Below are 18,400 nucleotides of genomic sequence, written 5' to 3' on the forward strand. Positions count from 1 at the left end.
AAAAAGTACTCTTATATGCTAGAATATACAATATATTCCTATAATATTATCATTTTAACCCATCGTTCGTTAGTTAAAAAGCCTCACATGTTGTCTATATTTTCTTGGCAGACTCTCTCTTGGCCCAAATATTCAATACATGTGATCGTGTTGTGCCAGAACTTGACCTTCTCAGGTTGCGGCCCATGGGCCATGGCATGCATTAGCAAAAGCAACCCATATGACGTGGTCCAACACATGTAATAAAAACAAAGCATGTTAGGCGGGCCAGGCCGCGCTTGCGCGCAGGTCGCGCACTCAACCATCCGCGCGCGACCAATAGCACGTTAGAATTTCTCGTTTATATTTTGAAAAAAGTCCTTTTTACCTCCCTGAACTTTACGGCGAGTTCACGTTTCCTCCCTGAAGTCGAAAACCGGATTCGTTTCCACCCTGGAGTATGAAAACCAGGCGCGAGACCTCCCGGAGTCCATTTTTGGGCAGTTTCGTCCGACGTGGCGCCAGGTCGGCATGACGACATGTCCCGCGCGCTGAGGACGTGGCATCGGGCCCACCAGTCATTGAGCAGGTCTGTGTGGCGGTTTAGAGAAGTAGACGCCGTCGGCCTCTCCCAATCGCAGTCCATTCCCCCCTCCCCGTTCGCTAATCCTAGCCGACTCCGGCCAATTGACTAGCGGCGGCGAAGCTATTGCGAGCCCGTGGCCTGCTCGAGTTTCCGCTGAGGCTTTCCTGTGAGGATCCTCCGCCAGGGTGTATTGGGCAGCACAAGGTGTCCGCCATGGTGAGTTAGCATTCGATTAATTTAGTTTGGTTGATTCGTTGTGTCTGTTATTGCCGTGTGGATGATTCCTTGATTAGTTGTGTCTTTCGATTAATTTAGTCGTCATGGAGTGTGGAGTGGAATTGTTTAGTCGTTGATGGTTGATTTGTATATTCTACGCAGTCTTTGTTTACTCCTAATTGCCGGATTTGGTCTGAGTAGTAGCATTCGACATGTTTTTTTTGCATGTAGGCTGCAAGATCTAAGTAGGGATGGATCCTCTAGACACACTAGCAGTTAGGTTTCATCTTGGGGGTGAATTTTTGAATGATGGCAAAAAACTGCATTACTGTGGAGGCAAGGAGGCAATGTCCGACATAGATAGAGATAAGATTTCTCTACCTGAACTGGTTGGGCACCTGCGTGACCATTATGTAGTTAAAGAAGGGACTTTGTTGCACTGGTTGTTTCCTGGAAAAGAACTAGAGAATGGCATGCGTGCTTTGGTTGATGACCAGACATGCCAATATATGGCTGACTGCATCACAGATGGTGGAGTTGCAGATGTATTTGTAGAGGATCCCCCAACTGAGATAGAAGAGGCAAATGTGAGTGATTTTGAGGATGAGCTAGTGGATATGGATGATGGCGCAGCAGGTTCAGATGATGAAGAAGTGGCTTCTGATAATGGAGGAGGAGCTTCTGAGAACAATGAAGAAGTGCCCAAGAAACATTTAGTCTGTGTGACAAAAGGACCTGAGCCAAGGGAAAAAATTGAGAGGGAAATCAGCATGCTTAGAGAATTTTACAGGAGTCCAGTGAAGAAGGGAAATGAAATTTGTTTGCTTAGTCATGACAAGAGAAGTGGGAAAAGGGATGCCCAAGAAGGCTTGAAGAATGATGGTTCACCATCTTCAGAGGACAGTGACTATGTGCCTGGTGATGCTTGTTCATCTGAAGAAGATGAACAAGCTCATGAAATATTGAAAAGGTTCAGAAATTTTAAGAAGAAGTTGAGTGGTGGAGTTGCTTCACTAGATGATGTGGAATTAACAGATAATGGTCCAAAAGCAGCACAGACAAAATTACAGAGTGAAGGATGTGATACTCTATATGCTGATTCAGATGATGAGGACTCTATGGAACAGATTGGCAGTGATGGAGAGCTAAGGAGGAAGAAACAACACTATAAGAGGTTCAGTTGCAGTGATGAAGTACCCAAGTTTGAGCTGGACATGAAGTTTAGTGGGAAGAAGGAATTCAAGGAGGCTATTATACAGTACTGTTTGAATGAAAGAAAGGTAGTGAAGTATGTCAAGGATGAGCCAACAAGAGTTAGGGCAGCATGTGACTGGAAACACTGTCCTTGGGTATGTTTGTGTTCAAAGAACTCCAGAACAGACAGCTGGCAGATAGTAACATTTGTAAATGAGCATACATGTCCACCCAAAAGGGACAATAAACATGTAACTGCTAATAGGATAGCTGCCAAATATGAGAAGTTCATAATGGCTAATCCCAGCTGGAATTTTTCCTAGATGAAGAACACAGTGTAGGAGAAAATGTTTGCAGATGTCTCCATTTCCAAATTGAAGAGAGCTAAAGCATTAGTGATGCACAAGGCTTATGCTGTCAGGAAAGGGCAATATGAGAAACTATATGACTAACAATTGGAGCTGCTTAGGACCAATGTTGGGAGTACAGTTGTCATAAACAAACTGCCTGATGTTGAACCACCCATTTTTTGGAGAATGTACATCTGCCTTGATGCATACAAGAGAGGGTTCATGGCGGGATGTAGAAAGGTGGTTGGTCTTGATGGTTGCATTTTCAAAGGTGCTACGAATGGAGAACTTCTACAAGATGTAGGAAGGGATGCAAACAGTCAGATGTATCCCATTGCATGGGATGTTGTAGACAAAGAGAATAACATGAACAAGGATTGGTTTTGTGACCTGTTGTTTAGGGACATACAAGTTGGAGATGGCAAAGATTGTGTCTTCATTTCAGACCAGCAGAAGGTCTGTCCTCCACATATGCCTATGTTTCAGTTCCAAACATTCATCATTATTCTCACTTTATGTTTTCCTGCAGGGAATTTTAAATGCTGTTGAAAAGTGGGCACCAAAAGCTGAGCATATATATTGTGCTAGGCATATATATGCCAATTGGAAGAAAGACTTCCACAAAAAAGAGTGGCAGAAACCCTTCTGGGCATGTGCAAAGGCTCCATGCAACATGTTGTTCAATCTTGCAAGAGCTAGGTTAGCACAGCACACCCCTGTAGGAGCACAAGCCATCATGAGAAACCATCCACAGCACTGGAGTAGGGCATGGTTCAGGTTAGGCTCTAACTGTGACTCAGTAGACAATAATTTATGTGAATCATTCAACAAGTGGATAGTTGAGGCTAGATTCTTTCCTATCATCACCATGTTAGAGGCCATTAGAAGGGAAGTAATGGTTAGGATCCAGAAACAAAAGGCAAAATCTGAAAGGTGGATGGAAAGAATCTGCCCAAACATCCTCAAAAAATTGAACACTTGCATAAAAATATCAGGATACTGCCATGCAATTAGTAATGGTGCAGATAAGTTTGAGGTCAAGCATTGGGAACACAGGTTCACAGTGGACCTGTAAGAGAAGACATGCTCTTGCAGATACTGGCAGTTATCTGGGTTGCCATGCTGCCATGCAATATCAAGTATCTATTTCAAGACATCATCTCTAGAAGATTTCATTGCAGACTGTTACATAGTGGAGCAGTTTAGGAAGACATACACTTATTGCTTGGAGCCTGTTGAAGGTCAGGAAAGCTGGCCAGTATCTGATAGGCCCAAGTTGATAGCCCCAGGTTACATCAAAATGCCTGGCAGACCAAAGACAGAAAGGAGAAGGGAACCTCATGAACAACCAAAGGCAACAAAGATGTCAAGGGTTGGAACTGTTATCAGATGCCAGAAATGTAAGTGTGCAGGGCATAATAGGACATCTTGTGGGAAAAGGACTGGCACTGCTACTCTAACTGCTACTCCATCTGCAGTACAATCTGCAGCAGGCCCATCTGGTCCTGTTCCATCTACACCTCTTGCACAGCCCACTCGTGTCCACAAATCCAAGCAGCAACAACAACAAAAGGAAGCTCTCCTGCCATTCTGGCAGCCAAAACTCTACTGGGACAGTTAGAACTAGCAAAAAGGTAACACTGTTCTGTCAAGAATTCTGCCATGCTATCAATGTCTGTGACATCTCAATTGTTTGTGTCTTTTTGCAGGCAAAAACATTAGGGCTCGTGCATACCAAGGCCAAGGCAAGAGTATCAACTACTCCTGCTGGAACAACATCTGTGAACCTGCATGCACGCACTCCAAATTCAACAGCAACTTCCAGTGTTACAATCTCAATCAAAGCTGGATCAGCATCAGCCCAATGCTCGGCACAAGAACCTGTCAAGAAGCAACAATGCCAGAATGCATCCACTTCAAAATTGCCTATGCTCTTACTGCCTCCATGGGATTCTGCCAAGCTCTGGTGATGTAATGCAACTTGTGTCTTAATAAGTCATCTCAGCCGAACTTGTGGCTTTGCCTGTAATGTTTGCCAAACTTATGTCATATTGTGCCTGTCACTTATGCCAAACTACTGTCTTTATCTGTGATGTAAGCCAAACTTGGGCCTTGTTTGTGTTTGTGTCATGTATGCCAAACATGTGCCTACAACTGTCATGTAGGCTATTAGTTCAATGTGCTTTTTCATGCTATATGTTTCTGTTCTATGGATACCTATTCCACATCATTGTGGTTTGTCATTCTTCATGTTTCTATAACAGCTTACACATACCACACAACCGATTGCACATAACAACATAGATACCACAAATTGCACATACATAAAAAAGGTTGGGTTCACTTCTAGTTATACAGATACAACACCATACACATACCACACACAACAACATTTAAACCACAGGGTTGACATACCACAAACTACAGTAATTAAACCACACACTTCACATACTAATAGCTAACCAAACAGCTAGATCATTAAGCACAGACCATAGTCTGAGGTCCAGTTCCTAATCTAGGCGCATGAACATTGCTCCAGCAACCAACGAGCCAAGCAAACCCAAGACCCACAGCCTCATCATCCCTGCTTTCTGCGGCCTTGCATTATTGGCAGCGCTCAAGGCATCGTTTGCCAGCTTCAGCCCAGCAATCTCCTTCTTCTATTGCTCCATCTTCACCACTGCATCAGCCAGAGCAGCCTTCACCTCATTCCTTTCACGCCTCAGGGCCCAAACAAGGTCGCGGAGGTCCACGAGCAAGGTTGCGACGAACGGGTCTACAGGAGCTTCGTACCAACCCATGAAATCTCACCCTCCATGCTGCAAAGTGTATCAATCCTTGAAATCTAAGCCAACATTGTGCCATCCACACTAAATCCACTAAGCTCTATGTACTTACCCGAGCATTGTAGCACTTGAAGTACCGCCGTCCAGGATTGTCATCGCTCCAGGAGATCCACAGCGCCGCCTTCGTACCGTAGTGGCACAGGACCTCAGGCTCATAGTCGAACGGGCCTCTCCGGTACGGGATGGGGGAGGTCCGCCGCCAGCCATCACCATTCCAGGAGCTGCGAGCATTGCTTGAGCTCAGCGAACTCGACATCTTGCCCGCTCGAGCAGGCCGCGGGCTCACAAGAGCTGCGCCTCCGCCTCCGCCGTCGCCGCTCACTCGGTCGTAGTGGGCTAGGGTTAGGGATCGGGGAGGGGGGGAATGGACTGCGATTGGGAGAGGCGGACGGCATCACCATCTCTTAACCGCCACGTAGGCCTACTCAATGACGGGTGGGCCCAATGCCACGTCCTCTGTGCGCGGGACACGTCGTCATGCCGACTTGGCGCCACGTCAGACAAAACCGCCCAAAAATGGTCTCCGGGAGGTCTCGCGCCCGGTTTTCATTGTCCAGGGTGGAAATGAATCCGGTTTTCGACTTCAGGGACGAAATGTGAACTCACCATAAAGTTCAGGGAGGTAAAAATGATTTTTTCCTTAAATTTTTATGTCTCAACTTTCGTGCGGGCATATAATCAAATTGACCAAAGAAGCTATCGGCCCAAATTGTTCGCGGGCCCCTTCACCGCCAGCCTGCCCGGTGTGCTCCGCGCTGCGCGAGCTGGAGCGGAAGAACTCCGTGATGATGTCAATGTCATCCGCGTTGCGTGAGTTGAAGAAGTCAACCTGGCCATACTTGTCGCACCTTCTCCTGTGTTGTTGTTTCAATCACGCTTTTGATCCATATACCACTTCTGTTTGTCTCAATGGTGTAAGAACAGAGCAAGCTGTGCTCGATGCTGCTTAACCAACCGATGTAAACCTTTGTCATGTTGCAATGCGCATAGAACGAGGCGATTCCTTCAGAATTTTTTTTAAAAACAATGTGTTGGGAAAGATACCTCAATTTGCACGTCAGACAAAACTGCCCAAAAATGGTCTCCGGGAGGTCTCGCGCCCGGTTTTCATTGTCCAGGGTGGAAACGAATCCGGTTTTCGACTTCAAGGATGAAACGTGAACTCGCCATAAAGTTCAGGGAGGTAAAAATGATTTTTCCTTAAATTTTTATGTCTCAACTTTCGTGCGGGCATCTAATCAAATTGACCAAAGAAGCTATCGGCCCAAATTGTTCGCGGGCCCCTTCACCGCCAGCCTGCCCGGTGTGCTCCGCGCTGCGCGAGCTGGAGCGGAAGAACTCCGTGAAGATGTCAATGTCATCCGCGTTGCGTGAGTTGAAGAAGTCAACCTGGCCATACTTGTCGCACCTTCTCCTGTGTTGTTGTTTCAATCACGCTGTTGATCCATATACCACTTCTGTTTGTCTCAATGGTGTAAGAACAGAGCAAGCTGTGCTCGATGCTGCTTAACCAACCGATGTAAACCTTTGTCATGTTGCAATGCGCATAGAACGAGGCGATTCCTCCAGAATTTTTTTAAAAAACAATGTGTTGGGAAAGATACCTCAATTTGCAGGAGTAACATAATATTCAGATGAAAATAAGTAAAGAATGCCTTCATCCAGGTCCATCAAAGGACAAAGTACACTACTACAAAAATAATTTGTAGGAACGCCCCGATTTTTATTTCAGGAACGGACCAAAATTTCACACGTTGCTACAAATAGAACGGGTTACTGTAGCATCCGACCCGCCCCTAAAAATGAGTGTCATTTTCAGGGGCGGTTCATGACGTCACCCACCCCTAAAAAGAGCATTTCTAGGGGCGGGTGACGCCATGAACCACCCTAAAAATAGTGGCATTTGTAGGGGCGGGTCATGGCCTCACCCGTTCCTATAAATACATTTTTAGGGGCGGGTGATGGTGTGGCCCACCCCTATAAATAGTTTCACACAAAAAAAATCATAATTTTTTCATATGATCTCGGATGAAGTCAAGTTTTATACCAAAATTGTAGAGAATGATGAGATCTAAAAATTTGTAGTTGATAACTTTTTCATATAAGATCATCTAGTGGTCCAAAAAATAGAATTAGTTCTCTAATAGCTATAACTATATAATATCTCATATAACTCAAGTCATACTTTGAGGTTTCCACAATTTTAACTTTTATATACACTGAAATATATTTGACATATTTTTTTTGTTTCTATAGTTCACAATAACCATACTGTAGAAGTTTCATATTTTTTTAATTTGTTTTGCTATATGTAAATAATTAAATGAATTTTTAGATAAAATAGAAAAAATATTTTTAGAGGCGGGTGATTGCGTCACTCGCCCCTAAAAATGTATTTGTAGGGGCGGGTGATGGCGTCACCCGCCCCTACAAATCAATTTCCAAGTTAATTTAAAAGAATAACATACCTCATAAAGTCACAAGTGATTGTGTAGTGTAGTTGTAAGGAAGGTACGTGCGAGGCTGGAGTAGGCGGTTCGAATCTCAGGTGATGCAAGTGTGTATATTTCGTCAAAAAAATCGTAGCTTGACACTGCAGGTGGCTGGTTGGCTAGGATATTTTTTCTTTTTTCTTTTGCTATTTTCGATTTTTTTTGAACATTTTTTATTTTCTGGACATGGATTTGTAGGGGTGGCCCATGGCATGACCCGCCCCTAGAAATCGATTTTTAGGGGCGGGTGCATTACTCGCCTTGAAAATGGCATTTTTAGCTGCGAGAACTAGGAGCGGGTACTGCGTCTGCCCCTAAAAATACGTTTTTATCCGTCCCTAAAAATCTTTTTTGCAGTAGTGGTAGATAGTGAAAGGAATACCATGCTCATGGAATGAATTGCACCATAATTACATTGCAGCCAGTGAGGGCCACACAGATTGGTCACAAAAAAATTTCTTGCAGAGGAGTTCAAGCTGCTTAACAAACACAGATTGGTCACGATAATGAGAACAGTAATAGAAGCTAAAGTAAAGCACATGATGATCATTGCCGCAGATATCTCAATCCTTATCTCCTGGTCAAAAGACACTAGACACATGTAGAAGTCAAAAGAAAAAAATGAAGGTATTAGTTTAAACAAGTTTTATGTAACCTACGGACTACCTTAAACTTGCTTTGGTCTTGTAAATGCTATCCATATATCCATATTAGTACAAAAGGGGGACGACAAGATCTGTTGACCTAATAGCACAAACTAACCAAAAGCTTTCTCCCAACTAGTGACGATGATCTAATGTTCCTTGAAAGAGCAACTCCAGCTATAGTCCTTACTTCAGAATCCCTACTTTCGGGGCTGTCTCAACTCTCAGGGGCACTAAATTTAATCCACAACTCCAGCAGTAGCTCATATTTTCTTATGATATGTGGGACCCGCACATCGACGAGTCAACTTTTTATTTCTTATTTTTATTCCCCTCACCCACTTTTCTCTGTCGCACCCTTCTCTCCTTCCCCGAACTCTCCCTCCCTCCCTCCCTCCCCGCACTCGAATCTCTCCCCTGACCGTGGGACGGGTGGTTGGGCCACCCGCTCTCAGAAAGTAGATCTGCGTGTGAGAGGTGGTTGGGAGTAAGGATGGTAATGGTTCGGTTTTGCGTCGGATATCCGCGGGTTTCGGATTTTGCGGGTTTGGGTTCGGGTATAATTTCTCACCCATGGTTTCGGGTTTGGGGCCCCGAAACTTATCGGGTTCAGTTCCGGGTTTGGTTTTCACCCGCGGATACCCAATGGATAACCGTTTAGAGTAAAATCTCATGTTTTATAGTATACTTAGTGATAACTTTGTTTACTTAGACCATTAAATTTATTCAATGTTGACTTAGGCAATTATTTACTATTTATTGCAACTTATTTATACATGTAAATATTATATATATATATATCATTTATATGTTTATAAAAAATACTTATTGCTCTTACTATGTTGCCATACAAAAGCGGGTTTCATGTATCCAATCGGATTTCGGGTATCTACGGGTTTCGATTTTGGGGATGGATTTTGACCCGAATCGGTGTTAGGTCGGGTTCGGGTTTTAAGTTCGGGTTTCTACCTAAACACTCCACCCGACCCGAACCCGACCCGTTGACATCCCTAGTTGGGAGCACCAGAGAAATGTCGTCTGTGCTTGGACGGTGCACTCATGCTCGACAAGCGGACTTTGAGCTCGGGAGTGGCGGCGGCCGGCGGGGAGCATGCAGCAACTCGAGCTGTTGTTGAGCGGGCAGCTCGGGGCCAGCGGCGCGGGTGCCGCAGCTTGCACAGTTGGAGAGAAAGGAGAAGCCAGCCCGATCAATTTGGTGCTGGTAGAATAGATTGCTAAACTACTCCATCCATTCATGTAAAAGTGCAATTTTGAAATTAAGAAATTGTATAAAAATGCAATTCTAGTAGTAGCTGCCTACCTTACCCTTTCATATAGATTTTTCATGACTTAATTATCTGCGTGTCCTAATTAGCTTTGTGAAAATCGAACATCCTCTACACCTAAATAGATAAGTTTGAAACAAGTACTAAGGGTTGGATGGTCATTTATTAACAACACTAATCTATCCGAAAGATTTAGGATTGCACTGTAATGGGACGTAGGGAAAAACAGCTTAGAGATCAACGCTTATTTTTGTGAGTGTAGGAACCAGAGAGGTTCCTCCAAAGTACCCTAAACCTCTTAAAAAATTATTAAAAATCTCTTAAAATTTGTAAATCCTCAAAAAAAAAAAAACTGAAAAAACAGTAGGCCGACTTGGGCTGACTGACGCTAGGTAATCTTAGCCTGGGCCGAGCAGCCTAGCTGAATTTTCTTCACCCATTGTAACGCCGCCACAGCCCCGCCGCTGTATCCTCCTCCCTCCCCGCCCACCGGTTTCCTAAACCTTCCCCGCCGTCGCCACAATGTCGTCGGAGCCTCCGCCCTCCGCTTCCCCCTCCGCTGCGGCCGATGAGCTCGCGGCCGACCTCTCAGCCTCCGCCACCCTCAGCAAGAAGCAGCAGAAGAAGGACGCCAGGAAGGCGGAGAAGGCCGAGAAGGCGGCGCAGCGCCAGCAGCAGCAGCAGACGGCCGGCGCCGCCGCCGAGGAGGACCCCTTCGCGGACAACTACGGCGACGTACCGGTCGAGGATGTCCAGTCCAAGGCCGTCTCCGGCCGCTGCTGGACCAAGGTCGGCGACCTCGACGAGGGCGCCGCGGGGCGCGCCGTGCTCGTCCGCGGGGCCGCGCAGGCGATCCGCCCCGTCAGCAAGAAGATGGCCTTCGTCGTCCTGCGTCAGACCATAAGCACCGTGCAGTGCGTGCTCGTCGCCAGCGCCGACGCGGGCGTCAGCACGCAGATGGTGAGGTTCGCCACCGCACTCAGCAAGGAGTCCATCGTCGACGGCGAGGGCGTTGCCTCGCTGCCAAAGGAGCCACTCAAGGCCACCACGCAGCAGGTAATTAGCATGGAATTCGTTTTATGTCGCTACGATTCTTTCTTGATCCTAATTTGTGTCAATATGGTCTTCGTATCGACGCGACGTCTGATGATCTTATGATGGCGATTCAGACATGTCAGACGGTTTGTGTGATTTATACATACATGGGAGTAAATATTTGCTCGCTGTCACCACCAACATAGTCCATAGATAAATTAGGTTTACTCCTATGGCTTATAATTCATAATGCAAACCATTACACGCATTCAGCATTGCGGTTTGTTTGATTTATCCAGTTCTGATATAGTGCGTGAATGGATTGTTTCTGTGGTCCTTCTGGATGTATCTTGCAGGTGGAGATTCAAGTGAGGAAGATCTATTGCATCAATAGGGCGACACCAACCCTTCCAATTAACCTCGAGGATGCCGCCCGGGGTGAGGCAGAATTTGAAAAAGCTGAACAAGTATGTTCTATGCAAATTATGTGCTTTCTCAGCCCCCTCTATTCTGAAAACATGCAAACATTGTGCTCCAGATTTCCTTCCTATCATTTTTAGGGTCATATTGCAGTTTAATGGACTGACTATTGCTGGTTGCAGCTTGGAGAGAAGCTAGTGCGTGTTGGCTAGGATACCCGCTTGAATTACAGAGCTATTGATCTGCGCACACCCTCTAATCACGCGGTATTCCGGATTCTGTGCCAAGTTGAAAATGTAAGCTCTTGGTATTGTTTCTACTAATTGTTGATTTTGGTGGATGGAGCTTGTCAGCTAGCACGCTATATGACCTACTTACATATTATTAAATAAACACGAGTCTGCTGAACTTTTATACTTACAGCACAGTATATTATGTTTAATAAAATGTTCTTGTGTCTTTGTCTGTACTTGAATTTTTCTTTACCTGTGGCTCTTGTTTAGATATGTGGATTCAGTGGTCATGCTCATAGTATAGTACCCTTATACTGGTGTCTTGCAATTCTGTCTTATTGCATTATTACAATTGAGTTTTACCATGATGCACAAAATAATTGCTTTTTATGGTGAAAACTATGTTGTTCTCACTGATAGATTTGATGATGTATTTCTTTAGCATGTAATAGTCACAGTGTTGGTTTGTAAATATATCTTTTCCTGGGTATTCTGCAGAAATTCAGGGAATATTTACTGTCAAAGGACTTCGTTGGGATCCATACCCCAAAACTGATTGCAGGGTCTAGTGAAGGGTGTTGCCGACGCATTTGTGGGCATCACGTACAGGCGCACTCGGCTCAAGAAGAAGGATTCTCCAACGACTTCTAGTGGCTAGTTTAGTTCCTTTTGTTAGTCTTTTTCAGAGTTTGTTAAGGAAGGGATAAACATTCGTATTGATAGGAGGTAGTTTGTTATGGCCGGCTACTTAAGGAGCTCGGCAGGAACTCTTTTGGTTTAAGCAGTAGATGAGATCTTAACAACTCAGAGCCTCCAAGTGAGGGCGAGTTCTTATCTCTACATTGCCAATACATCTACTATATCATCTGGTATCAGCCATCTGATCCTGCCGCCTACCACCACCTTCGCCGCCGCCTCCTCCCGATCCTCTCCCACCACCACACCAGCCTCCAATCTTTCACCGCCATCTCGACGATGGGAGACCACCTCTCAGCCACCGACTTCAAGACCTCCATGGACAAGATCCTCGCCGAGATCACCTCGGTGCGGGACGAGCTCACGACCCTCAAAGGCGACCAAAGCCGGTTGACGGTCGCCGTCAACCGCCTCCAGACGGACAACCACAAGCCGGAGAGTTCTGGCGGCAACGATGACCACCGTGCGCCGAACCCTCCTCCGCCCCACACCACCCACAAGCTGCGCTTCCCCAAATACGACGGCAGCGACGACCCCATCGGCTGGGTCCACAAGTGTGAGCAATTCTTCCGCTCCCAACGCACGCCGGAGGATGAGAAGGTCTGGACCGCCTCCTTCTACATGGAAGGCCCGGCTCAGCAATGGTACTATCGCTTGGAGCGCAACCAGGGCGTTCCAACCTGGCAACAGTTCGTCACCAGCGTCAATCGCCGCTTCGGGCCACCCGTGCGCAGCAACCCGCTGGGGGAGCTCACCCATCTGCGCCGCACGGGCACGGTCGCCGCCTATCAGGACGCCTTCCTCCAACTCCTCGCCCGCTGTGACGACGTCACCGAATGCCAGCAGGTGGACATCTTCACCGCGGGCCTCCGCAACCCCCTTCGCATCGACGTGGAGATGCAACGTCCTACTTCCCTGGAGGACGCCATGTCCTTGGCGCGCGCCTTCGAGCGCCGGCTCCAGATCGACAATGACGATGACGGCCGCGCCTCCTCACACGCGCCTCCGCGTTCAGCGCCCTCCGCCTCGCCGCGCACACCCAAGGACCCGCCCAACCGCGTTCCACAAGAGACGCCGGGCGCTCCGGAGCGTCCCGCACCTAAACCAGGCGTTCGCTTCACACGCCTGACTCCCCAGGAGATGGCGCAGCGACGACCTCTGCTTCAACTGCCCGGAGAAGTTCACCCCCGGCCACATCGACCACTGCTCCATGAAAGGCATCTACCTGCTGGAACTCGACAACAGCACCCCCGCCGCCGCCGCCGCATCTGACGACAAGATGGAGATCTCGCTCAATGCCATCACCGGCATCAAAACCGGCGACACCATGCACCTGGCAGCGTCTGTCGCAGGCGTCACCTTGAGGGCACTGGTGGACTCTGGATCCACCCACTCGTTCATCTCCGAAGCATCAGCACATTGCATCGGCGCCGCCATCACGCCACGCCCGGGGCTGTCCGTGGCGGTCGCAAACGATGACCGCGTCTCCTGCAGCGGCCTCTGCCCAGCGACCCCGGTCACCATCGGCAGGGAGCGCTTCCTCATCGACCTGTACGTACTCCCCCTGGGCGACTACGAACTGGTGCTCGGTTGCCAGTGGCTCAAGACACTTGGGCCCATCCTGTGGGACTTCGACCTCCGCTCCATGGCGTTCTGGAGGGACGGTCACCAGGTCCGCTGGGTTGGTGCGGAGGACACCTCGCCGCCCTAGATCTGCACACTACTGCACCAGGAACTGCTTCCCTTGCTGCTCGCGGAGTTCGCGGATATCTTCGCCGAGCCGACGGATCTGCCTCCTCTACGCCGCTTCAACCACCGCATTCACCTGCTCCCCAACACAGCGCCCATTGCAGTACGACCTTACCATTACCCGCAGCTGCTCAAAGACGAAATCAAGCGCCAGTGCGCCGACATGCTCCGGCAAGGCATCATCCGCCCAAGTACCTCGGCGTTCTCATCGCCGGTCCTCCTCGTCCACAAGAAGGACGGCTCCTGGCGGTTCTGGATCGACTACCGCGCGCTGAACGCCAAGACCGTCCGCAACTTGTTCCCAATTCCGATTGTGGACGAGTTGCTTGACGAACTCAAGGGCGCTGCGTTCTTCACCAAGCTCGACCTCCGTAGCGGCTATTTTCAGGTGCGCATGCACCCAGAGGACATCCACAAGACGGCGTTCCGCACGCACCACGGCCACTTCGAGTTCATGGTCATGGCGTTCGGCCTCACCAACGCGCCATCGACGTTCCAAGCGCTTATGAACGAGGTTCTTGGTCCCTTCCTCCGCAAGTTCGTTCTCGTCTTTTTTGACGATATTCTGATATACAGCAAGACATGGTCCGAGCACCTCCAACACATCCGAGTTGTGTTTGCCGTGCTGCGTTCGCACAGCCTCTTCCTCAAGCAATCGAAGTGCTCCTTCGCCGAACGCAGCGTCGCCTACTTGGGGCACATCATCTCCGACGCTGGCGTAGCCATGGATCCCACAAAGATTGAGGCGGTGCAGGCATGGCCCCAACCGCGCACGGTCAAGGCGTTGCGCGGCTTCCCCGGCCTCACCGGGTACTACCGCCGCTTCATCAACGGCTACGGCGCGCTCGCGGCCCCCCTCACGGCACTGCCGAAACGGGAGGCCTTCCTGTGGTCGGCTGAAGCCACGGCCGCGCTCTAGGCGCTCAAGGCGGCGCTTACCTCCGGGCCGGTGCTGCACATGCCGGACTTCTCCGAGAACTTCGTCGTCGACTGCGACGCGTCTGGCTCCGGGTTCGGTGCCGTGCTGCACCAAGGCCAGGGCCCCATCGCCTTCTTCAGCCGGGTATTGGCGCCACATCACGCCAAGCTGGCCGCCTACGAGCGCGAATTGATCGGCCTCATCAAGGCGGTGAAACACTGGAGACCGTATCTGTGGGCGCGTTCATTCACCGTGCGCAACGACCACTTCACGCTCAAGTACCTGCTGGACCAGCGTCTCTCCACAATTCCACAGCACACGTGGGTGAGCAAATTGTTCGGCTACGACTTCACCGTTGAATTCAAGTCGGGCAGCCAGAACGTGGTTGCCGACGCCTTATCGCGCCACGAGGAAGACGCCATCGAGCTGCAAGTTCACGCACTGTCCAGCACCGACATCGAGCTGTTCGCTGCGTTCCGCACGGAGTGCGCGACGTCGCCGGACATCCTGGCCAAGCGTGCTGAGATCACGAGCGGCACCGCCGGAGCATCATGGTCCTTGTGGACGGTTTCGTCATGCACCGAGGGCGTATCTTCGTGCCCACGTCCTCGGCGATCTGGCCGCAGATCCTGGACGCCGCACATGGTGCCGGTCATGAAGGTGTGGAGAAGACCCTGCATCGGCTTCGGGCGTCCTTCTACAACCCCCATGCCAACCGCCTGGTCAGGGATCATGTCAAGAGCTGCTCCGTTTGCCAGAGAAACAAAACGGAGCACCTCCATCCGGCGGGACTTCTGCAGCCGCTGCCGGTGCCGACGGTGGTTTGGCAAGACATTGCCCTTGATTTCGTAGAGGGTTTTCCCAAGGTGAGCGGCAAATCAGTGGTGCTCACAGTCGTCGATCGCTTCTCCAAGTATGCGCACTTCATCGCGCTTGGGCACCCATACAAGGCGACCTCCGTTGCACGGGCGTTCTTCGATCAGATTGTTCGCCTCCATGGAATCCCGTGCTCCATTGTGAGTGACCGGGATCCCGTGTTCACCAGCTCCTTTTGGAAGGAGCTCTTCCAGTTGGCCGGCGTCAAGCTCTGCCTCAGTTCGGCATTCCATCCCCAGACGGACGGCCAATCGGAGGTGACTAACCATATCCTGGGCGTATACCTTCGCTGTTTGGCAGGTGATCGCCCTCGCAGTTGGCTGCGCTGGCTGCGGTGGACGGAATTTGTCTACAACTCCTCCTTCCAGACGGCTCTCAGGGCGACACCATTCGAGGTGGTTTACGGCCGCCAGCCGCCGTCCATGTCTTCCTATCAGCCAGGCGATCAGGGAGCGCCTCTTGCACGCGCAGGACCATATGAAGCAATACTATGATCAGGCCCATCGTGACGTGAAGCTGGAGATCGGTGATTGGGCGTGGCTTCGTCTGCATCATCGTGCAGCGTCCGGCATCGTCGACAAGAGCGCTAGAAAACTGGCGCCCCGCTTCTATGGCCCCTACAAGGTCTTGGAGCGAGTCAGCCCGGTGGCGTATCATTTGCAGCTACCGGCTCGGGCGAAGATTCATGACGTGTTCCATGTGTTCCTGAAGAAACATCAGGGACCAGCGCCTGCTGCTCCAGTACCGCTACCGCCGGAGGTCCACGGCCGCGTCATCCCTACACCAGCAGCCGTCAAGCGCGCTCGGCTCAATTGGGGCGTCTGGGAGCTCTCTGTCCACTGGGTCGGCCAGGACGCGTCAGACTCTACCTGGGAGAAGCTGGAAGATTTCAAGGAGGCGTATCCGGAGTTTCAACTCGAGGACGAGCTGTTTCAAAAGGAGGGAGGAAGTGTTGCCGACGCATTTGTGGGCATCACGTACAGGCGCGCTCGGCTCAAGAAGAAGGATTCTCCAATGACTTCTAGTGTCTAGTTTAGTTCCTTTTGTTAGTCTTTTTCAGAGTTTGTTAAGGAAGAGATAAACATTCGTATTGATAGGAGGTAGTTTGTTATGGCCGGCTACTTAAGGAGCTCGGCAGGAACTCTTTTGGTTTAAGTAATAGATGAGATCTTAACAACTCAGAGCCTCCAAGGGAGGGCGAGTTCTTATCTCTACATTGCCAATACATCTACTATAACAAGGAGGTGCAGCTGTGTTCAAGCTGTGTTCAGAGTTTTAGTATTACTTGTAAAATTTTGCAACTGGTATCTCAGAAATTTGTATCATTCTTAGCAATTGCATGTGTTTTCTCAGATTCAGCAAGTGCAAACTCTTTGTTCATTCAACACACAAATATGAAAATTGAATTTTATTATTCTTCTCTCCAGTAATTTTTCTTGTTACCAGTTTTGATGGTTCAGTAATTTCATGTATCCCAATGTTTGTTTGTACCTTTTCCTTTTCTTTTTTCGTCAACCCGTTTTGTAATACGTATGCGCTTGTTTAAGTAACATGGTAATACCTCACCGATATATATGTTGTATTCAGTAATCTAGAGATTCAGTTTTATTTAGTAATATGTAGGCCCAATAAATCCCACACTTATTTGTGCTAGTCCACTATACATCCTAGATGTGTGATTGCCATAAGGGCCAAGTGGTCCTTTTTCAGTAATCCACATGTCTGATACATTTTGTGGTTGGGTTGAGCCTTCTTCTTTTGCTAGCTCAGTAATTTACACTTCTTCCAGAGCATCTCCTTGCAAGCAACTGCAGTAAAATAATACATTTAGTAATTCAGTAATACACGATATATGATGAATCCTTTCATAATAACTCCACAAAACAGACCGCACACACAACAAATTAGTAATCTAGAAAGGAGGATCAAAACCACTGGCTCGCTCGACTCCCTGAATTATTACCACGAGCCATATATGAATGTGAAGAACCACTTAATCCCATAACAAATCACAGTAGCCGGTGCCCGGTGGGCAGAGGATGATTACCTTCTCACTTGAGTTACACTCGATTTCCCCCAAATTTATTAACTTGAAGTTAAGTAGCTGTTCATCCACGTATAAAAAAATAACTTCCATTACCCCAAATTTATTAATTGAAACCAAATACTGGAAGACTGAACAACAATAGGTGAAGAGAACCCATTAACTAAAAAAATACTTTGAACAAATGTATTTTCCAGTAATCTGCTGATAACCATCAAACACATTTCTTCAGTAATTGAATAGCTAGACTACCGAGCTACTGGAATGAACTACCAATATCGCACAACACAATACAATTTATTAGACTACCGAGATCCATGAGATTGAAAGCTCAGTAATTGATACCACCAAAACTACTGAAACCTACTGAACTAGTGTCTTTTCTTCGGTAATTGAATCATGAAAAGAGCAGCTACTAAGCTACACGAAAATTAAAATTACAGGAAACTTACCGGAGAGAAGTGATATTAGGAGGCAGAGAATAGGTGCAGAATTGTTTTATTAACGGGTTTAATTGATTTTTCTGCTTGAGTAATTTTTGTGAATCGCCTTTTTAGCTTCTCCTGCTGCTGCCTGCGCGCTGCTTCCCATCCGTGTCTGGGCTGCGCCGCTGCTCCCCGCGGCTGTGCGTCGCGCGCCGCAGTAGCATCCGTCCGTCGGCTGTACGTAGCTACTGCTTGCTGGCCGTCAAAGCCGCCGTGCACCGTCCGCCGCAGCCGCAGCCCGCAAGACCCCGTCGCTCCTGCGAGCCGCCGCAGATGAGCCTACTCGCGCTAGCCGCTCCCAGCGCTCCATGGGCTCGCGGCTCACGCCGCCACCACTCCAGCGTAGGACG

The 18,400-nt window shown here is 48.6% G+C and overlaps 2 protein-coding genes across 2 annotated transcripts; both read left to right on the top strand.

Moving 5' to 3' along the window:
- The first annotated feature begins 10,082 nt into the window (after window positions 1-10,082).
- Window positions 10,083-12,082, top strand: LOC120696012 (aspartate--tRNA ligase 2, cytoplasmic-like). The gene is made up of 4 exons (XM_039979185.1): window positions 10,083-10,649; window positions 10,985-11,095; window positions 11,231-11,344; window positions 11,780-12,082. Exons 1-3 carry the CDS (start codon window positions 10,116-10,118, stop codon window positions 11,258-11,260), a joined length of 675 nt encoding a protein of 224 aa, XP_039835119.1. The 5' UTR covers window positions 10,083-10,115; the 3' UTR covers window positions 11,261-11,344; window positions 11,780-12,082.
- A 174-nt stretch (window positions 12,083-12,256) lies between these two features.
- LOC120695255 lies at window positions 12,257-14,645 on the top strand. Its single transcript, XM_039978547.1, has 3 exons — window positions 12,257-13,050; window positions 13,115-13,649; window positions 13,737-14,645. The coding sequence occupies exons 1-3, from the start codon at window positions 12,257-12,259 to the stop codon at window positions 14,643-14,645; spliced, it is 2,238 nt and encodes a 745-aa protein (XP_039834481.1).
- The last annotated feature ends 3,755 nt before the right edge of the window (window positions 14,646-18,400 follow it).

Source organism: Panicum virgatum, chromosome 2K, assembly GCF_016808335.1.
Source record: "Panicum virgatum strain AP13 chromosome 2K, P.virgatum_v5, whole genome shotgun sequence".
NCBI lineage: Eukaryota > Viridiplantae > Streptophyta > Magnoliopsida > Poales > Poaceae > Panicum > Panicum virgatum.

What these genes read in the sequence shown, in the direction of transcription:
- LOC120696012 (XM_039979185.1), top strand. Translation starts at nt 10,116, where the DNA reads ATGTCGTCGGAGCCTCCGCCCTCCGCTTCCCCCTCCGCTGCGGCCGAT. An exon ending in TCAAGGCCACCACGCAGCAG is followed by an intron (nt 10,650 to 10,984) that starts GTAATTAGCATG and finishes TGTATCTTGCAG; the next exon opens with GTGGAGATTCAAGTGAGGAA. An exon ending in AATTTGAAAAAGCTGAACAA is followed by an intron (nt 11,096 to 11,230) that starts GTATGTTCTATG and finishes TGCTGGTTGCAG; the next exon opens with CTTGGAGAGAAGCTAGTGCG.
- LOC120695255 (XM_039978547.1), top strand. Translation starts at nt 12,257, where the DNA reads ATGGGAGACCACCTCTCAGCCACCGACTTCAAGACCTCCATGGACAAG. An exon ending in AACCGCGTTCCACAAGAGAC is followed by an intron (nt 13,051 to 13,114) that starts GCCGGGCGCTCC and finishes CTGACTCCCCAG; the next exon opens with GAGATGGCGCAGCGACGACC. An exon ending in TCTGGAGGGACGGTCACCAG is followed by an intron (nt 13,650 to 13,736) that starts GTCCGCTGGGTT and finishes CTGCTCGCGGAG; the next exon opens with TTCGCGGATATCTTCGCCGA.